Here is a 21667-nt window from a genome sequence, read left to right on the forward strand (position 1 = left end):
CTCCCCTCCCCATAACATCTTTCTGGGTCATCCCCATGCACCAGCCCCAAGCATGCTGCATCCTGCGTCAGACATAGACTGGCGATTCAATTCACATGATAGTATACATGTTAGAATGTCATTCTCCCAAATCATCCCACCCTCTCCCTCTCCCTCTGAGTCCAAAAGTCCGTTATACACATCTGTGTCTCTTTCCCTGTCTTGCATACAGGGTCGTCATTGCCATCTTCCTAAATTCCATATATATGTGTTAGTATACTGTATTGGTGTTTTTCTTTCTGGCTTACTTCACTCTGTATAATCGGCTCCAGTTTCATCCATCTCAACAGAACTGATTCAAATGAATTCTTTTTAACGGCTGAGTAATACTCCATTGTGTATATGTACCACAGCTTTCTTATCCATTCATCTGCTGATGGACATCTAGGTTGTTTCCATGTCCTGGCTATTATAAACAGTGCTGCGATGAACATTGGGGTACATGTGTCTCTTTCAATTCTGGTTTCCTCGGTGTGTATGCCCAGAAGTGGGATTGCTGGGTCATAAGGGAGTTCTATTTGCAATTTTTAAGGAATCTCCACACTGTTCTCCATAGTGGCTGTACTAGTTTGCATTCCCACCAACAGTGTAGGAGGGTTCCCTTTTCTCCACACCCTCTCCAGCATTTATTGCTTGCAGATTTTTGGATCGCAGCCATTCTGACTGGTGTGAAGTGGTACCTCATTGTGGTTTTGATTTGCATTTCTCTAATAATGAGTGATGTTGAGCATCTTTTCATGTGTTTGTTAGCCATCCGTATGTCTTCTTTGGAGAAATGTCTATTTAGTTCTTTGGCCCATTTTTTGATTGGGTCGTTTATTTTCTGGAGTTGAGCTGCATAAGTTGCTTGTATATTTTTGAGATTAGTTGTTTGTCAGTTGCTTCATTTGCTATTATTTTCTCCCATTCAGAAGGCTGTCTTTTCACCTTGCTTATATTTTCCTTTGTTGTGCAGAAGCTTTTAATTTTAATTAGATCCCATTTGTTTATTTTTGCTTTTATTTCCAGAATTCTGGGAGGTGGATCATAGAGGATCCTGCTGTGATTTATGTCTGAGAGTGTTTTGCCTATGTTCTCCTCTAGGAGTTTTATAGTTTCTGATCTTACATTTAGATCTTTAATCCATTTTGAGTTTATTTTTGTGTGCGGTGTTAGAAAGTGATCTAGTTTCATTCTTTTACAAGTGGTTGACCAGTTTTCCCAGCGCCACTTGTTAAAGAGATTGTCTTTACTCCATTGTATATTCTTGCCTCCTTTGTCGAAGATAAGGTGTCCATATGTGTGTGGATTTATCTCTGGGCTTTCTATTTTGTTCCATTGATCTATATGTCTGTCTTTGTGCCAGTACCATACTGTCTTGATGACTGTGGCTTTGTAGTAGAGCCTGAAGTCAGGCAAGTTGATTCCTCCAGTTCCATTCTTCTTTCTCAAGATTGCTTTGGCTATTCGAGGTTTTTTGTATTTCCATACAAATCTTGAAATTATTTGTTCTAGTTCTGTGAAAAATGTGGCTGGTAGCTTGATAGGGATTGCATTGAATTTGTAAATTGCTTTGGGTAGTATACTCATTTTCACTATATTGATTCTTCCAATCCATGAACATGGTATATTTCTCCATCTATTAGTGTCCTCTTTGATTTCTTTCATCAGTGTTTTATAGTTTTCCATATATAGGTCTTTAGTTTCTTTAGGAAGATATATTCCTAAGTATTTTATTCTTTTCGTTGCAATGGTGAATGGAATTGTTTCCTTAATTTCTTTTTCTACTTTCTCATTACTAGTGTATAGGAATGCAAGGGATTTCTGTGTGTTGATTTTATATCCTGCAACTTTACTATGTTCATTGATGAGCTCTAGTAATTTTCTGGTGGAGTCTTTAGGGTTTTCCATGTAGAGGATCATGTCATCAGCAAACAGTGAGAGTTTTACTTCTTCTTTCCAATTTGGATTCCTTTTATTTCTTTTTCTGCTCTGATTGCTGTGGCCAAAACTTCCAGAACTATGTTGAATAGTAGCGGTGAAAGTGGACACCCTTGTCTTGTTCCTGACTTTAGGGGAAATGCTTTCAATTTTTCACCATTGAGGATAATGTTTGCTGTGGGTTTGTCATAGATAGCTTTTATTATGTTGAGGTATGTTCCTTCTATTCCTGCTTTCTGGAGAGTTTTTATCATAAATGGATGTTGAATTTTGTCAAAGGCCTTCTCTGCATCTATTGAGATAATCATATGGTTTTTATTTTTCAATTTGTTAATGTGGTGAATTACATTGATTGATTTGCGGATATTGAAGAATCCTTGCATCCCTGGGATAAAGCCCACTTGGTCATGGTGTATGATCTTTTTAATGTGTTGTTGGATTCTGATTGCTAGAATTTTGTTGAGGATTTTTGCATCTATGTTCATCAGAGATATTGGCCTGTAGTTTTCTTTTTTTGTGACATCTTTGTCAGGTTTTGGTATTAGGGTGATGGTGGCCTCATAGAATGAGTTTGGAAGTTTACCTTCCTCTGCAATTTTCTCCCAGTGACCTTCTATGCTACCTCTGTCATATGTCAAAATTCAACATGTTTTTTTTTTTAAACTATTTCCTGGCTTTTTCATCTGCTCAGTGGTCAAAGTCTAAAAATAATAAATACTTCAACCTATTCATGGATAATGGGCTTCTCAGGTGGTGCAGTGGTAAAGAATCTGCCTGCCAATGCAGAAGATGCCAGAGACACAGGTCAGGAAGATCTTCCACCCCTGGTCAGGAAGATCCCCTGGAGAAGGAAATGGCAATCCACTCCTGTATTCTTGCCTGGAGAATCTCATGGACAGTGAAGCCTGGTGGGCTACAGTCCACGGGGTTGCAAAGAGTTAGACACAGTGAGCAACTGAGCACACACATCCTTGGACAATACGAAGATCTCCATCTTACATATGTCATTGTTGACATATATTCTAATTTTACTCTTTAACCCCCAAATAGTATTATTACTGTTTCATACAGTTAGTGTTCATTCACATTTATCTATTTTTTAAATTATTTTTATTCATTCCTTCTTAAACTTCAGAGCTGCTATATAAAATCAGTTTCCTTCTGATTGAAATATTCTCTAGATTTTCCCTAAATGACCATTTGCTGACAGCAACTTTAGTTTTTGTTTGGTTGAAATTTCTTATTTCAATTCATTTTTGAAAGATAATTTTGCTGGGTATATAATTCTAGATAAGTAGTATTTTCTTTCAGCTTATTAATGATACCATTCTACTGTTTTCTGTTGTTGGCCTAATTACTATTCCACTGAAGACAATCTTTTTCCCTATCTGCTTTTAAACTCTTCTTATTTGGTATTCTGCAATTTAATTCTGTTGCAGTTTATTTATCCTGCTTGGAATTTTTTAGTCTCCATAGCTCTATGATAGTGATTTTCATCAACACTAAAAAATTCTCAGTCATTATGTTTCACATATTGATTCTGCATATTTTTTTTTCTCCTTTCTCTCCTGGAACTTCAATTTCCCTATTTGAATCTTCTTTTCCTGTCCTCCATGTCTCCTAACCTATCTTTCTGATTTTTCATCTCTGTCTCCAGGCTGCAATCTAGATTTCTTTTTAACTCTCTAGTTCACTAATTCAATTATCACGGCGTCTACTGTTGAACTTAGTTTCATTGAATTAGACAAGGCTGTGGTACATGTGATCAGATTGGCTAGTGTGGGGTTATGCTGTGTGGGGCCACCCATGATGGATGGGTCATGGTGGAGAGGTCTGACAGAATGTGGTCCACTGGAGAAGGGAACAGCAAACCGCTTCAGTATTCTTGCCTTGAGAACCCCATGAAGAATATGAAAAGGCAAAATGATAGGATACTGAAAGAGGAACTCCCCAGGTTGGTAGGTACCCAATATGCTACAGGAGGTCAGTGGAGAAATAACTCCAGAAAGAATGAAGGGATGGAGCCAAAGCAAAAACAATACCCAGTTGCGGATGTGACTGGTTATAGAAGCAAGGTCCAAGGCAGTAAAGAGCACTGTTGCATAGGAACCTGGAATGTTAGGTCCATGAATCAAGGCAAATTGGAAGTGGTCAAACAGGAGATGGCAGGAGTGAACATCAACATTTTAGGAATCAGCAAACTAAAATGGACTGGAATGAGTGAATTTAACTCAGATCACCATTATATCTACTACTGTGGGCAGGAATCCCTTAGAAGAAATGGAGTAACCCTCATGGTCAACAAAAGAGTCTGAAATGCAGTACTTGGATGCAGTCTCAAAAACAACAGAATGATCTCTGTTCGTTTCCAAGGCAAACCATTCACTATCACAGTAATCCAAGCCTATGCCCCAACCAGTAACGCTGAAGAAACTGAAGATGAATGGTGCTCTGAAGACCTATAAGACCTTCTAGAACTAAACCCCAAAAAGATGTCCTTTTCATTATAGGGGACTGGAATGCGAAAGTAGGAAGTCAAGAAACACCTGGAGTAACAGGCAAATTTGGCCTTGGAGTACGGAATGAAGCAGGGCAAAGGCTAATAGAGTTTTGCCAAGAGAACGCACTGGTCGTAGTAAACACCTTCTTCCAACAACATAAGAGAAGACTCTACACATGGACATGACCAGGTGGTCAACACCAAAATCAGATTGATTATATTCTTTGCAGCCAAAGATGGAGAAGCTCTATACAGTCAGCAAAAACAAGACTGGGAGCTGACTGTGGCTCAGATCATGAACTCCTTATTGCCAAATTCAGACTTAAATTGAAACAAGTAGGGAAAACCACTAGACCATCCAGGTATGACCTAAATCAAATCCCTTATGATTATACAGTGGAAGAGAGAAATAGATTTAAGGGACTAGATCTGATAGACAGAGTACCTGATGAACTATGGATGGAGGTTCGTGACATTGTACAGGAAACAGGGATCAAGACCATCCCCAAGAAAAAGAAATTCAAAAATTGCAAAATGGCTGTTTGGGGAGGCCTTACAAATACCTGTGAAAAGAAGAAAAGTGAAAATCAAAGGAGAAAAGGAAAGATATAAGCATCTGAATGCAGAGTGCCAAAGAATAGCAAGGAGAGATAAGAAAGCCTTCCTCAGCAATCAATGCAAAGAAATAGAGGAAAAGAACAGAATGGGAAAGACTAGAGATCTCTTCAAGAAAATTAGAGATACCAAGGGAACATTTCATGTAAAGATGGGCTCGATAAAGGACAGAAATGGTATGGACCTAACAGAAGCAGAAGATATTAAGAAGAGGTGGCAAGAAGAACTCTACATAAAAGAGCTTCATGACCCAGATAATCACGATGGTGTGATCATTCACCTAGAGCCAGACATACTGGAATGTGAAGTCAAGTGGGCCTTAGGAACCATCACTACGAACAAAGCTGGTGGAGGTGATGGAATTCCAGTTGAGCTGAAAAGATGATGCTATGAAAGTGCTTCACTCAATATGCCAGCACATTTGGAAAACTCAGCAGTGGCCACAGGACTGGAAAAGGTCAGTTTTCATTCCAATCCCAAAGAAAGGCCATGCCAAAGAATGCTCAAACTACCGCACAATTGCACTCATCTCACATGCTAGTAAAGTAATGCTCAAAATTCTCCAAGCCAGGCTTCAGCAATACGTGAACCGTGAACTTCCAGATGTTCAAGCTGGTTTTAGAAAAGGCAGAGGAACCAGAGATCAACGTGAACTGTGAACTTCCAGATGTTCAAGCTGGTTTTAGAAAAGGCAGAGGAACCAGAGATCAAATTGCCAACATCTGCTGGATCATGGAAAAAGCAAGAGAGTTCCAGAAAAACATCTATTTCTGCTTTAGTGACTATGCCAAAGCATTTGTGTGGATCACAATAAACTGTGGAAAGTTCTGAAAGAGTTGGGAATACCAGATCACCTGACCTGCCTCTTGAGAAACCTATATGCCAGTCAGGAAGCAACAGTTAGAACTGGACATGGAACAACAGACTGGTTCCAAATAGGAAAAGGAGTATGTCAAGGCTGTATATTGTCACCCTGTTTATTTAACTTACATGCAGAGTACATCATGCGAAACTCTGGACTGGAAGAAACACAAGCTGGAATCAAGATTGCTGGGAGAAATATCAATAACCTCAGATATGCAGATGACACCACCCTTATGGCAGAAACTGAAGAGGAACTAAAAGCCTCTTGATGAAAGTGAAAGAGGAGAGTGAAAAGTCGGCTTAAAGCTCAACATTCAGAAAAAGAAGATCATGGCATCATGGCAAATAGATGGGGAAACAGTAGAAACAGTGTCAGACTTTATTTTTCTGGGCTTCAAAATCACTGCACATGGTGACTGCAGCCATGAAATTAAAAGACGCTTTCTCCTTGGAAGAAGAGTTATGACCAACCTGGATAGCATATTCAAAAGCAGAGACATTACTTTGCCAAAAAAGCTCAGTCTAGTCAAGGCTATGGTTTTCCAGTGGTCATGTATGGATGTGAGAGTTGGACTATGAAGAAAGCTGAGCACCGAAGAATTGATGCTTTTGAATTGTGGTATTCGAAAAGAGAATCCCTTGAACTGCAAGGAGATTCAACCAGTCCATTCTAAAGGAGGCCAGTCCTGGATGTTCATTGGAAGGACTGACGCTAAGGCTGAAACTCCAGTACTTTGGCCACCTGATGCGAAGAGTTGACTCATTGGAAAAGACCCTGATGCTGGGAGGGATTGGGGGCAGGAGGAGACTGGGACGACCGAGGATGAGATGGCTGGATGGCATCACTGACTCAATTCACATGAGTTTGGGTGAACCCCTGGAGTTGGTGATGGACAGGGAGGCCTGGCGTGCTGCAATTCATGGGGTCGCAAAGAGTCAGACACGACTGAGCGATTGAACTGAACTGAACTGAACTGAACTAAACTGTTGAACTTATCCATAGGGTTTTAAATTTCAATTGCTGTATCTAAACCTTTCTAGATGATCATTTTGTTTCTTTTCTAAACCTGGTAGCTTAATTTTTGGGGTTTCTTTTCTTTGTTTGTGGTTATAATTTATCAGAGATGGGATTTCCTCCCTCTTCCCCACTCTCTTCAATGCCAACACCGCTTCCTCTGAAGTACCCTGAGTGACATTTACTTCTCATTCACTCTTACTTGATTCTGTAGCCTATCAGGTCCTAACTGTATGAGATCTTCCTAAAGCAGTATGAGAGAAAGACCAGAAAGCACTTAAATCTGCTCCCTATTCCTGTCTCCACACTGCTAGCCTACTACCCTCTCCCTCAGGTCAAAACCCTTCTCTGTACACACACAAAAAGACCTTTCTATGCAGGCTCTGCATTTTCCTCCCAAGGTTTACTGTATTAGGGCCCCAGATCTGGGCCTCCCTCTCTGTTATTGTTTCCCCGGGGTTGACCTTGGAGAGGGAGCCAGCTGCTTCTATCTTGCAATATGCCAGTATCCTTGTACAGAAGGTATATCAACTATTGGATGTTCCTCCATGTCTGGTATATGGGGTTGTCAAGGATATTTGAGGGGTGTTTCTGACTCATCCACAAAGAGGCAGATTTCTTTTTGATATGTTTAAAACTTTCTGTTGTTTTTTATTTCTTTTTCACTTAGTGCTCTGGCTGATGCCGCCATGGGGAAGAAAGTCCTCCATGTTCCCTACAGAGACTCTGTACTGACCAAACTGCTCCAGTCAGCTCTGGGTGGGAACAGCAGAACTACTCTGGTAAAGTGACTTTCCTACCATATTTTAGACTGTTTAGACTCACGCAGTTGTCATGATTGCTATTGTTATTATTATTAAGGTTACTCTTCACGAGAATCTTGACAAGACATTATTCTTATCTAAGCCTCATTTCCTTCCTTCCTAAAGTGAAGATCACGATATCGCCTTGAAACTGTGATTGTGATGATTAAATGAAATATAATGAATAAGCTTTAAAAGCTGCAAAGCTGAACAAAGGTAAATGATTATTCATCAGGCCCTTATGCTCTGAATCATGGCCTCCAGGCCCATAGATTAGGAGCTGCCCCTTGGGCAGTCACATTCCCTCCTGTTCACTCTCAGTGATCCTGCCCACCTCCAGCTCATCAAAAAGTTTATTTTCTCATTTGAATTCTAGAACAGTTAAACTGAAGTCAATACCAGATTTGAAACCATTTAAGTGGGTACTCAGTAATGATTTATTTATCAGTCTCTGCAGTGCCACTATTCAACTGTCATTTAAAGTCCTGAGGAAATCTGTTGGGGACTCAGTGCCGAGGGTTGCGTAGTACAGAGATTAGCGGCACAGTTGTTCAAGTCAGGGCAGGTTCAGGTCCCAGCTCTGCCAGTTATGGGTGCCATTATTCTTATCTAAGCCTCAGTTTTCTGAGTTGTAAAGTTTAAACAAACCACAAGTTCCAAGATATTCCATGAATGTTAGCTGTGTAAAATCAACAATAGCTATGTGCTGTGTGTTTAGTCTCTCAGTCGTGTCTGACTCTCTGTGACTCCATGCACTGTAGCCCACCAGGCTTCTCTGTCCATGCGGATTCTCCAGGCAAGAATACTGGAGTTGATTGCCATGCCCTGCTCCAGGGGATCTTCCCAACCCAAGGATCAAACCCAGGTCTCGTGCATTGCAGAGGGATTCTTTACCATCTGAGCCACCAGGGAAACCTAAGAATACTGGAGTGGGTAGCCTATCCCTTCTCCAGGGGATCTTCCTGACCCAGGAATCAAACCGGGATCTCCGGCATTGCAGATGGATTCTTTACCAACTGAGCTATTAGGGAAGCCCTACAATAGCTATATATCCTATATAAAAAACAAAATCTGAAAAGGATATTTGTTTACAGATAGCAGCGATAAGTCCAGCTGACATCTGCTATGAGGAAACTTTATCAACACTAAGATATGCTGAAAGGTACGATTATGAATACTTATTATCTATAGTGGTCCTAAGTTCTAAATTTGGCAAATTCTTCTAGCGCCTTTAAACTTGATGAGCTGGTGTCTTGGGAAAGGGTCCAGAAAAAGGAAGAACAAAATGATCTGTGAGAGAAGAGGGAAAGAAAAGAAAATAAATAAGAGGAAACAGAAATAGGGGCTCAGGGCCCTCCTAGCCTGTCATTCTGTCACTGCAGTCTTGGATGGGGGAGGAGCCACAGGCTCAAATTCATGGGAGGATGCATTGAACCCACCCCTGAAGTGCTCAGTTCTCTGTCTCCCTGCATTTTTCTGTCAAATAGCATGGCCAGTCACAGATTCTCTTTTTGTCCTATGGGTCACGGTAGAGAATAGTGGCAGGCAGGGATTTTTTGTGCTAATGATAAAGATGAGCATGTAAGAGGCTCCCAAAGTTGGGAACCACCTCTGGGCCCTGCCCCTTTCCCTCTGTTGTGTCTCATATCTCCAGGCCCCACACAGCAGGGCAGAGGTGGCTCCTCCCAGGGAGGGGCTGTCCACACACATTCCTGCCTTCCCACTTGGCCCAGAAAGCAAGCCCACTCCTGTCAGTTAGTCCTGCTGGAGGCTGTGCCGAGCCATTTCTGCTTTTCAAGGCAGAAGCCTGCTTCCCCTGACCCTTTTGGGAAAGTGAGGGTCTGGGGAGAGGGAGGCTGTAATCAGGGGTTGGAACCCCATGGCGTCACCACCCCTCCATCCCATTCAGTGGAGAATCCCCCTCTGCAGCTTTCCCGTCAGCTTCATTCAGGAGCTTGGAATTCTCGGCCAGTGTTCCAGGTGACCGGAGCTGGCATGTGAAATGAACCTGGTTCCTATTCTAATACATCACTTGTCAGGTCTACGGGCCAGTGTGTCAGACAGAATCTGGGCCTACTCTCTCTGAGACCTAAACCTCCCTGCCCTTGGTGAGCTCACATGCTGAAGGAGGTGATACCTCCCTCTCTAGGCTGAGTGAAGACTATGTGAGACGGTTCAAGAACCGTTCCTAGCTAAGTTCTGCCTGGCATGGGCCTGAAGCTCAAAATGATAGTTGTTGTGATGTCTCCAAGTAGTTCTCTCAGTTTTTCCTTGGCCTCTTCTCTAGGGAAAGGCCTTTGCATTTTAGGGACAAACCCTTGCATTCTCATTTCTCACTGCCAGGCCTCAGTATCATTTTGCTCCATTTGTTTTTCTATTTTCTTCCAACATCTGTGCTACAAACTCAGAACTTAAGGTTGAATTTTGCCTTTAGTATTATGTGCTGTGCTGTGCTTAGCCACTCAGTCATGTCTGACTCTTTGCAACCCCATGAACTGTAGCCCACCAGGCTCCTCGGTCCATGGGATTCTCCATGCAAGAATTCTGGAGTGGGTTGCTATGCCCACCTCAGGGGATCTTCCCAACCCAGGGATCGAACCTAGGACTCCTGCACTGCAGGTAGCTTCTTTACAGTCTGAGCCACCAGGGAAGCCCTTAGTATTATGTAGAATGTTCATTTTCTCTCCATTTGTCAATTCTAAACTGTTGCTAGAACTTTTTACATGAGAGACTGTGTGATGCCGAGAAGCAGAAAATGATCCCCAGGGGTCCTGGGCTGCAGGCCTGGATCTGTCGTGGTCTCTGTGACTGGGGGCAAGCCTTGCAAACCCTGTTCCTCAGGGAAAGAAGTAAGGTTGCCAGATGTAGCAAATGAAAATATAGGATGCCCAGTTACATTTGAATTTCAGGTAAAGAACAAGTCATGTTTTAGCATAACTATGTCCCATGCAGCACTAGCCAGGAGTGAACTAGGACAGCAGTGCCCAACTTTTTGGCACCAGGGGCTAGTTTCATGCAAGAGAATTTTTCCAGGGACTGGGGGTCAAGAGAGGTGGGGGTGGGGATTAGGGGTGGTCTGGGGAGGAGTCAAGCACATTACATTTATTGTGCATTGTATTTCTATTGTTATTATATCAGCTCCACCTCAGATCATCAGGCCTTAGATTCTGGAGGTTGGAGACCCTGAACTAGGCAAAGTCCAAGCCCACTCCTGGCCTGGCACACATGGCAGAGCAGTCGCTGGAAGCCTCCAGGGTTTGTGTTGTTACAGAAACAGTAGAGATTGAAGAGATTGTTTTCACTAACCAAGTCAGCCCAACTGGGGGTGTGTGTTTGGGGCCCAGAACATGTTGGGGGTGGACTCCAGGCTTGGGCTGAGTGGCTCATGTTTGAGTCCTGGATGTCACTGAGTCCCTTTTGGTCTTAGTGGTTTACTGGAAACTTACACAGTGGAATCTCAAGTTACAGGAAGTGAAAGGCTCCCATTTTGACCATTCAAGACCAGTTTCCCACCAGTGCTCTGGTAGTATTGCTCCAGCTGCGAAAGACCCAGGGCCTGAGTGTGTGTCCACCTTTGCACAGGGCTAAGAAGATCCGGAACAAAGCTGTTGTCAACACCTCCACCCTGATGAGGGAGTCCAGGGGAGAGAATGAGAGACTGCTGCTCGGGTGTGGAAACTGCAGAATGGCAGGTAAACTGCGCAGGGGTCAGCGCAGGTCCAAGGCTTTTGTAAACAGTGATTCGATGAACATTGGGGTACACGAGTCTCTTTCAATTTTTGTTTCCTCGGTGTGTATGCCCAGCAGTGGGATTGTTGGGTCGTATGGCAGTTTTATTTCCAGTTTTTTAAGGAATCTCCACACTGTTCTCCATAGTGGCTGTACTAGTTTGCATTCCCACCAACAGTGTAAGAGGGTTCCTTTTTCTCCTCACCCTCTCCAGCATTTATTGTTTGTAGACTTTTTGATAGCAGCCATTCTGACTGGTGTGAGATGGTACCTCACTGTGGTTTTGATTTGCATTTCTCTGATAATGAGTGATGTTGAGCATCTTTTCATGTGTTTGTCAGCCATCTGTATGCCTTCTTTGGAGAAATCTCTGTTTAGTTCTTTGGCCCATTTTTTTGGTTGGGTCGCTTATTTTTTCTGGAATTGAGCTGCAGGAGTTGCTTGTATATTTTTGAGATTAATTCTTTGTCAGTTGCTTCATTTGCTATTATTTTCTCCCATTCTGAAGGCTGTCTTTTCACCTTGCTTATTGTTTCCTTCATTGTGCAAAAGCTTTTAAGTTTAATTAGGTCCCATTTGTTTATTTTTGCTTTTATTTCCATTACTCTGGGAGGTGGGTCATAGAGGATCCTGCTATGATTTACATCAGAGTGTGTTTTGCCTATGTTTTCCTTTTAGGAGTTTTATAGTTTCTGGTCTTACATTTAGATCTTTAATTCATTTTGAGTTTATTTTTGTGGCTCAGAGGGTAAAGCGTCTGCCTGCAATGCAGGAAACCAGGGTTTGTTTCCTGGGTTGGGAAGATCCCCTGGAGAAGGAAATAGCAACCCACTCCAGTATTCTTGCCTGGAAAATTCCATGGATGGAGAAGCCTGGTAGGCTATAGTCCATGGGGTCGCAAAGAGTCGGACACGACTGAGCGACTGCACTTCATGGTATTAGAAAGTGTTCTAGTTTCATTCTTTTACAAGTGATTGACCAGTTTTCCCAGCACCACTTGTTAAAGAGATTGTCTTTTCTCCATTGTATATTCCTGCCTCCTTTGTCAAAGATAAGGTGTCCATAGGTGCATGGATTTATTTCTGGGCTTTCTATTTTGTTCCATTGATCTATATTTCTGTCTTTGTGCCAGTACCATATTGTCTTGATGACTGAGCTTTGTAGTATAGCCTGAAGTCAAGCAGGTTGATTCTTCTGGTTCATTCTTCTTTCTCAAGATTGCTTTGGCTATTCGAGTTTTTTTGTATTTCCATACAAATTGTGAAATTATTTGTTCTAGTTCTCTGAAAAATACCGTTGGTAGCTTGAATCTATAGATTGCTTTGGGTAGTATACTCATTTTCACTATATTGATTCTTCCAATCCATGAACATGGTATATTTTTCCATTTATTTGTGTCACCTTTGATTTCTTTAATCAGTATTTTATAGTTTTCTATATATAGGTCTTTTGTTTCTTTAGGTAACTTTATTCCTAAGTATTTTATTCTTTTTGTTGCAATTGTGAATGGAATTGTTTCCTTAATTTCTCTGTTTTCTCATTGTTAGTGTACAGGAATGTAAGGGATTTCCGTGTATTAATTTTATATCCTGCAACTTTACTATATTCATTGATTAGCTCTAATGATTTTCTGGTGGAGTCTTTAGGGTTTTCTATGTAGAGAATCATGTCATCTGAAAACAGTGAGAGTTTTACTTCTTCTTTCCCAATCTGGATTCCATTTATTTCTTTTTCTTCTCTGATTGCCATGGCTAAAACTTCCAAAACTACATTGAATAGTAGTGGTGAGAGTAGGCACCCTTGTCCTGTTCCTGACTTTAGGGGAAATGTTTTCAGTTTTTCACCATTGAGGATGATGTTTGCTGTGGGTTTATCATAAATGGCTTTTATTATGTTGAGGTATGTTCCTTCTATGCCTGCTTTCTGGAGGATTTTTACCGTAAAGGGATGTTGAATTTTGTCACAGGCTTTCTCTGCATCTATTGAGATAATCATATGTTTTTTATCTTTCAATTTGTTAATGTGGTGTATCACATTGATTAATTTGCAAGTATTGAAGAATCCTTGCATCCCTTGGATAAAGCCCACTTGGTCATGATGGATGATCTTTTTAATATGTTGTTGGGATATATTCTTTTATAAAATATTCTGTAATATAACAATAATATATTCTGTTATAAAAATACCAACAGTATTTTTCAGAGAACTAGAACAAATAATTTCACAATGTGTATGGAAATACAAAAAACCTTGAATAGCCAAAGCAATCTGTTGGAATATGTTCTGTTTGCTAGAATTTTGTTAAGGATTTTTGCATCTATGTTCATCAGTGATATTGGCCTATAGTTTTCTTTTTCTGTGGCATCTTTGTCTGGTTTTGGTATTAGGGTGATGGTGACTCTGTGGGAGAAGGCGAGGGTGGGATGATTTGAGAGAATAGCATTGAAACATGTATATTATTATATGTGAAACAGATCGCCAGTCCAGGTTTGATGCATAAGACAGGATGCTTAGGGCTGGTGCACTGGGATGACCCAGAGGGATGGGATGGGGAGGGAGGTGGGAGGAGGGTTCAGGATGAGGTTTAAATAAATTAGATCAAAGGGAAAAAATAGAATGAGTTTGGAAGTTTATCTTCCTCTGCAATTTTCTGGAAGAATAACTATAACTTTGTTTTCTAATTCTGTGAGTCTGTTTCTGTGTTGTAAATAAGTTCAATTGTATCATTTTTAAATATTCCACATATAAGTGATACTGTATGATGTTAATATTTGTCTTTATGATAATCTCTAGGTCCATGCATGCTGCTGCAAATGATATTTTTTATGGCTGAGTAATATTCCCTTGTATGTGTGTGCCGCCTCTTCTTTACCATTCCTCGTTGATGGACATTTAGATTGCTCCCATGTCATGACTATTGTGTCTGGTGCTGCTATGAAGATCCTTCTCTTCACAGTACTTTCCAGGGTGTTAGTGCAGTTCCATTTCCCATTCCTGCTGAGCCCCTTGTTTTGACTCAGAACAGAATGGCAACACTCTGCGCCTCACCTTTGACACTGCAAACCTTAAAGCTGGCCTTCACTTGCTTAAAATACCTCCCTCCTTCCAGAACTGCCAGCCTGTTTACTTGGGCCTCCCTGTGACCAGATTAGCTGGGCAAACCAGCTGGAGCAGGCCCGGCGGGAATGGCAGCAGCACTATGTGGCCATCGCCCAGGTGAGCTCACCACCTCTACCTGCTGAGGCCGACTACCTGGGAAGGGGATGGGGCAGCCTTGCACCTTAACCAGACATTCAGTGATATCTGGACTGCTGACAGGTGGATAATTGGGTAATCAGATAGTATACCTATTATGTGTAATGTGTGGTTGTGACAAGTGATATGTGACATATGACTTTAAATTATTGGCAGAGTTGGGGATACAATGGCAGGGCATGAGAAGGAAGGAAGCAGAGAGGCCTTGGTGCCTCTGATGCATGAGGCTGAGGATAGAATTCAAAGCTGTTGAAAATTAGAATTTGGGGAGAATTTGAGGAATGTGATTGTCTTCTGGGGACTGTGTTGTGATCCTGAACCATGGGTCTGGCATTCATTGCCAACTCCAGATCATAAATGGGCTGTGATGTGAACTTTGTTCCTGGGCCAGGGAGATGTCTTCTCTGCCTTCCGTCAACACTACCCCTCCCATAACCTTACTCCCCAAAGCTATGAGGCTCTGGACAAGCTCCAGAGTCATGGGCTAGCCCTGGAGGACTTTAGCAGTGGTGGGAGGGATCCAGTCCAGATTCTGGAAGGTTCCTGGAGCCAGAATAAATGGGAGCCTCAAGTGTTGGGAGTGGAGTGGGGTGGAGGTCTGTGGCTGCAGGGGGTCAGGATGAGTTAGGGTCCAAGGACTCTAGAGGTGTGGGCATAATGTGGCTGCATATGGCAAAGAGAAATGCCAAGAAAATAACCTCCTGTGTAACCTGGGTTTGTGCCTCTTGGCTGCAAGAGTCAAGAAGGATCCAGAGTGAAGAACCTAGGATTCTTGTTTTGTGTGGATAGTTACAACCAGAAGAACTTTCATCCTCTTTATCAGAACTTCCGGATTCAAAGCTTTCCTTGTGCCCATATAGTTTATTCCAGTTCCATTTGACTGTCAATCCTCTATAATCACAATACCAATCACTACCTGTATTGAAGAATGAAATGCATTTTCATAACTAGGAGAGGGTGATGTCACAGCCCCATTTTGCCATCAGCACCTTTTGGGTGATGAGGTCACTGGAGGACTGGGAGCAGCGGTTGGGAAGGAACTTTGCCCTCTGTGCTGTGCTGCCCCATCTGGTGAGGATACCTTCTCTGTTTCTCCCCCAGGAGCAGCAGATGATGAAAACTTTCCCCCACCTTCTCAACGTCAATGAAGACCCGCAGCTCACAGGGGTTCTCAAGCACTTCATTCAGGCTGGTACTTACCCCTCTCAACTCACACCATGGGAAGGCAGAGGGAAGAGGGTCAAGAGTCACTTGCCTGCTGGCTTTGGTTCGTAAGGTCTCTGACCAAATTGTCTGGGCCTGGACCTTCTAATTTGCAGAGTGATGTTAACTGACCTGGCACTTCCTCAGCAGTTGATTCTGGTTCTATTTGTGCCTCTTGCCCCTGGGCATATTTCTTTTTCTTTTTAAAATTCTTTAATGGTAAAATACACATTACAGAAAACTCAGCATGTTAACCATTTCTAAGTGTATGGTGCAGTGGCATTAAGTGCCTTTGCATTACTGTGCAACCATTGTGTGTGTGTGTGCATGTGCGTGTGTGCACGCACTCAGTTGCTCAGTTGTGCCTGACATTTTGCGACCTCATAGACTGTAGCTCACTAGGCTCCTCTGTCCATGGGATTAGCCATGCTAGAATACTGGAGTGGGTTGCCGTTTCCTCCTCCAGGGGATCTTTTCGACCCAGGGATCAAACCCACGTGTCCCGCATCTCCTGCATTGGCAAGCAGATTCTTTACCAATGAGCCACCTAGGAAGCCCTGTGCAACCATTACCGGCACCCATCTCCAGACTCCTTTCGTCTTCTCAAACTGAAACTCTGTCCCCATTATGCAATAACTCCCTGTTAGCCCCTCACCCAGTCCTTGGTAACCACCATTTTACTTCCTGTCTCTATGAATTTAACCATTCCAGGTACTTTTATAAATACAACATTTGTCCTTTTATGTCTGGCTTACTTTACTTAGCATAATGTCTTCCAGCTTCATCCATATCGAAGCATGTATCAGGATTTTCTCCCGTTTTAGACTGAACAATGCACCATTTTATGTGTTTACCACATTTATTTATCCATTCATCCACTGGAAAATGGCACCAGTATTTGGTCACATTTGGCTTCTGCATTTTAGCCTTATGCACACTCAGGACAGGAGAGGCTTTTGCAGGACAGTAGTTGGGGCTGGAGATCAAGACTGACATATACTGACTACTATATATAAAATAGATAATTAATAACCTGTTGTATAGCACAGGGAACTCTACTCAGTACTCTGTGATGACCTACATGGGAAAAGAACCTAAAAAAGAGTAGATATATGTATATGTGTAAGTGATTCACTTTGCTGCACAGAAGAAACTAACACAATACTGTAAACCAACTATGCTCCAATAAAAATTAATTAAAATTTATTTAAAGTAACAATAATAAATCCATTAAATGTTAACATAAATGACACATTCTTAAATAAAAAATATTTTCCTAAGCAAACAAACAGAAAGTTGGGAATATCACAAAAAAGGCAGAAATTAAAGCAATTATCCCCCAGGCAAGGTGATGTCCATGTACCATCATGACTGAAAATCACAGTGAGAAAATCCCTTCAATTGATCCAATTGGAGAGGAAATGGCACTTCCCAAACATCAGATAAGTTACTAAGATCAAATCCTGAAATTTTTTGAAAAAAAAAAAAAAAGTGATTTTAATTCTTCTCAGGTTCATGTGGTGCTGGTCAGGCAGCTTCAAACGCCATTATTCTTCAAGGTTTGGGGTAAGTGGACAGACTCATCACCTTTGTCCAGCATTCCAGAATTGAGACCACTGCATCCAGAGGACACTCTCAAAATTCATCTAGTCATTGTCAGGGCAGGCAGGCCACAAGCCCTGCCAGACAGCCAAAGATGAGAACTGACCAGACGTATCTCAAGACCCACTCTAATACTTATTATGGAAGATCACATGGGAGGGTTTTCTGCTCTTACCAAAATCCCTCTTGCTGGGCTCAGTTTGTTTTCTTGGATCTGGTCTTGGGAGAAAGGGACTTATTCTCACAAATGGACCTGAGCAGATAGGGGCAGGAAATAAAGAGAGTTAAGAGGACAGGCCCAGTATGGTGGCGTGGGCCTTTCGTGGTCTCACCACCAAGAACAAAGGCATTTCTGTGCTTGGAGCCCTTGCCAACTGGACTAACACAAAGCCCAGACTTGGAGCTGATCCCTCCCCGAGGGACCCAAGACAGGTCTGAAAACTCAGAGTAGGGGCCGCACTTCTGTGGCCTCTCTCCCAGGGAGGCTGCTGCTCCAGGGTTCCTCCCCCGCTTCCAGCCCCACTGTGTCATGACTGCCCACCGATTTCCAGCCAATAGACTCGGGGCATTACTGACCAGTCCCCTGTGACAGACCTCAGCCCTCCATAGCCCACCCCAGCCCTTGTGTGTGGGTGTGTGTGTGAGGTGGCAGCAGAGGGTGGGTGGGTGATGAGAGGGACCAGTAGGGAGGGGCCTGTTGGCACTAACTCACCCTGACCAATGGCCTCTAGCCTCTTTCCCCCAATTCTTCCTGGGGATCCCCTCATCCCTCTTTCCAGACCACTTCCTGTGGGGACCCTGGTCCCCAAACCCACAGGTCTGGAATTGGCTGAACTGCAGCTGAGCTTAGGTTAAAACCTTGCTCTGAGGACCCCTGGGCCTGAGTGTGTCTCAGCTTCTCAAACATTCACAGCAGCCGAGGAGCCCAGGGTCATTCTAGCACAGTCACGGCACACAGGTGACATCTGTTGGGAGCCAGACTGATGCCTGTGGTACTGGCCCCAAATCTTGTAACATCTCAGGTCTGGATTTGTGTAGATAAAGACCAAGAAACAGACCTAAACTTCTTGGCAAAATGTAGGCTTGTTATTAAATCTCCTTCCCAAGAGTCTCCTCTGAAACACCATTCTTTCCATTTCCCTCCACTCCGTCCCACCGACTTGTGAGTCCCTGTGGGCTCCAGCTTGACTCTGTGTCTCCTGGCCCCAGGAGGGTGGGGAGGAGTTGGGAGTGGGGGTTGGTTCTACTAATAAACAATTGCTTTGTTGTCTCCCCTCTTGCTCAAGGCAGGGTCCCTCACACCCACCTCTCCACCTCCACCCACTGAGCACACAGGAGCCCCATCAGACTTCCCTAGCAGCTGTAGGCCTTACCTAATTGTGCAAATGAGAAAGAACTACGTACGCTGTTCACCAAAATTGTGATTTATTTGGTCACTTTTCTTGTCCTTTTAGAATTTCAGATAAACATGCTTCCTTCATGAATTCGGGTGGTAAAGTGACAGTGACTCCATACGGCAAATGTAAGGTCATCGTTAACGGGGTGCCCATCACAACCAAGACGAAGCTGCGGCATTTGGTAAACTCCCCTGCGGAGCCACAGGATTTCCTGAGTCCAACCAGGAGAGCTGGAGTGAGGCCGGCAGGGCTGGGCGCTAAGCCCCTTCTGTCCCTCTGTCACCGTGTCCCAGTGATGACGAGGTCACAGCTGTGGAGTTGGGAGACCTGATATTAACTCCCTGAGTGTCTGGGGGAAGTCATTTCACCTCCCTGGACCTTGCTTACAAAACAGAGAGGGGTAAACTAGGTGCTCACCAAGATCCTTCCAGCTCTAACACTGTATATTTTAGATTTTAACAACCTGCCATGGAGGGACTTCCCTGATGGTCCAGTGGCTAAGATTCTGAGCTCCCAATGCAGGGTTCGATCCCTGGTCAGGGAACTACATCCCAGATGCTGCAACTAAGACCTGGAACAGCCAACTAAATGAATAAATATTAAGAAGAAAAAAAAATCCGCTCTGGAGAGGGACTGCCAGCACCTTGCCAACACTGGGCTCTCCACATCTCCCCACCACCCTGCCGGTAGCACAGGGGCTCCAGACCCCTCTCCTGTCCCTTCTCCATGCTGAAGCCACAGAAAGCCTTCTATTTTATTTTTTAAGTTAGAAAATAATTGCTTTACAATGTTGTGATGGTCTTTCAGTTCAGTTCAGTTCAGTTGCTCAGTCATGTCCGACTCTTTGCGACCCCATGAGTCACAGCATGCCAGGCCTCCCTATCCATCACCAACTCCCGGAGTTCACTCAGACTCATGTCCATTGAATCGGTGATGCCATCCAGCCATCTCATCCTCGGTCGTCCCCTTCTCCTCCTGCCCCCAATCCCTCCTAGCATCAGAGTCTTTTCTAATGAGTCAACTCTTTGCATGAGGTGGCCAAAGTACTGGAGTTTCAGCTTTAGCATCAGTCCTTCCAAAGAACACCCAGGGCTGATCTCCTTTAGAATGGACTGCTTGGATCTCCTTGCAGTCGAAGGGACTCTCAAGAGTCTTCTCCAACACCACAGTTCAAAAGCATCAATTCTTTGGCGCTCAGCTTTCTTCACAGTCCAACTCTCACATCCATACATGACCACAGGAAGAACCATAGGCTTGACTAGACGGACCTTTGTTGGCAAAGTAATGTCTCTGCTTTTCAATATGCTATCTAGGTTGGTCTTTGCTATACACCAAATCAGTCATAATTATAGATATAAAACCCCTTCCTCTGGAGCCTCCCCCTGCCCTCATCCCACCCATTCCACTCCTCTACACAGAGATCCTTTTAGACTAGCACACTGGAGCAAGCCACTCCTTTCTCGGAAATCCTTCAGTGACCCACCCTTTTAGGACACCAGAGTGAGCGGGCCCATCATCTGCCTCTCTCACCTCACTGCTCTGTCTGGGCTTCCCTTGGTCACATGACTCTGATGCTTAGACTTTCCAGGCTCTGGTCAACAGTACTCTTCTTGGCCTCACCAAAACTTAGCACTCTTGAAAAGTCGCTCAGTCGTGTCCGAGTCTTTGCGACCCCATGGCCTATTCAGTCCATGGAATTCTCCAGGCCAGAGCACTGGAGTGGGGAACCTTTCCCTTCTCCAGGGGATCTTCCCAACCCAGGGCTCAAACCCAGGTCTCCCGCCTGGCAGGCGGCTTCTTTACCAGCTGTGTCACCTTAAATAGTGCACCTTCCCAGAGGTGCTCCGTGATCCCCAGTGTGAGTTAGCCCAGTACACTCTGTGGAAGCCCTGCCCTTTTCCTCCCCATCCCGCACAGGCTGTGGTTACATTATTAGTTTATCAAGTCTTGGAGGGGAGGGATGGGTCTGTCTAGTCCCCACTGACTCTTCCAGTGGCTAACAGAGAGTGTGGAATAAAGGATTAGTCAACGAAAGCAGGAAAAAGCAAGAGGCCCCCCCTTCCCTCCTCATTTACAGGTCTCTCCCCTGCTTGGGGATTCATGAGGTCCCGTGATGTACACAGAGGAGCAGGCTGACCTCACTCGCTCTGCCCTCCTCTCTCTGAGCACACTGTCTCCTTCCTAGGACCGGATTATTTTGGGATCCAACAGCGCCTACCTTTACATTGGGTTTCCTTCTGAGCGAGGCAGTGAGGACTTGAGCAGATTTGATTATGACTTTTTCCAGCTGGAGAGAGCGGCTGCTGAGGGCGTGAGTGCTGATAAGCTCGGTAAGCAGCCCAGGCCAGGCTTCTGGCATTTTCCATGGGTAGATGTGAAAGCAGTGCTTTCACTTGTGTGCAGTCCTGCTTTCCTTAAGAAAATAATCTTTGTGTCAAAATACAATGTTTAGAAAATTAAGGTATGATTTTCATACAGAGTAAGCACATGTGGAAGATTTACTTAATTCATAAAATTAATTATGAGGGTAAAGATGCTGATGTAGGTTCGATCCCTGGGTCAGGAAGATCCCCTGGAGGAGAGCATGGCGTTGCCTGGAGAATTGAAGGATGCTCCAGTATTCTTGCCTGGAGAATCCCATAGATAGAGGAACCTGGTGGGTTACAGTTCATGGGGTCGCAAAGAGCTAGACATGACTGAGCATCCTTAAACACTTCATTGTGTT

At 43.6% G+C, this 21667-nt stretch overlaps 1 protein-coding gene across 1 annotated transcript in view; it reads left to right on the forward strand.

The window, feature by feature from the left end:
* The window catches only part of LOC105607283 (kinesin-like protein KIF28P), a 71975-nt gene that overhangs the window by 29568 nt on the left and 20740 nt on the right, over positions 1 to 21667 (forward strand). The window contains exons 7-14 of the mRNA XM_027976323.3: positions 7624 to 7735; positions 8851 to 8918; positions 11339 to 11448; positions 14595 to 14701; positions 15842 to 15932; positions 17455 to 17509; positions 19000 to 19123; positions 21128 to 21272. Coding sequence (XP_027832124.2) covers positions 7624 to 7735; positions 8851 to 8918; positions 11339 to 11448; positions 14595 to 14701; positions 15842 to 15932; positions 17455 to 17509; positions 19000 to 19123; positions 21128 to 21272 — 812 coding nt within the window. The remainder of the gene's footprint in view (positions 1 to 7623; positions 7736 to 8850; positions 8919 to 11338; positions 11449 to 14594; positions 14702 to 15841; positions 15933 to 17454; positions 17510 to 18999; positions 19124 to 21127; positions 21273 to 21667) is intronic.

This window comes from Ovis aries, chromosome 12 (genome assembly GCF_016772045.2).
Source record: "Ovis aries strain OAR_USU_Benz2616 breed Rambouillet chromosome 12, ARS-UI_Ramb_v3.0, whole genome shotgun sequence".
Lineage (NCBI taxonomy): Eukaryota > Metazoa > Chordata > Mammalia > Artiodactyla > Bovidae > Ovis > Ovis aries.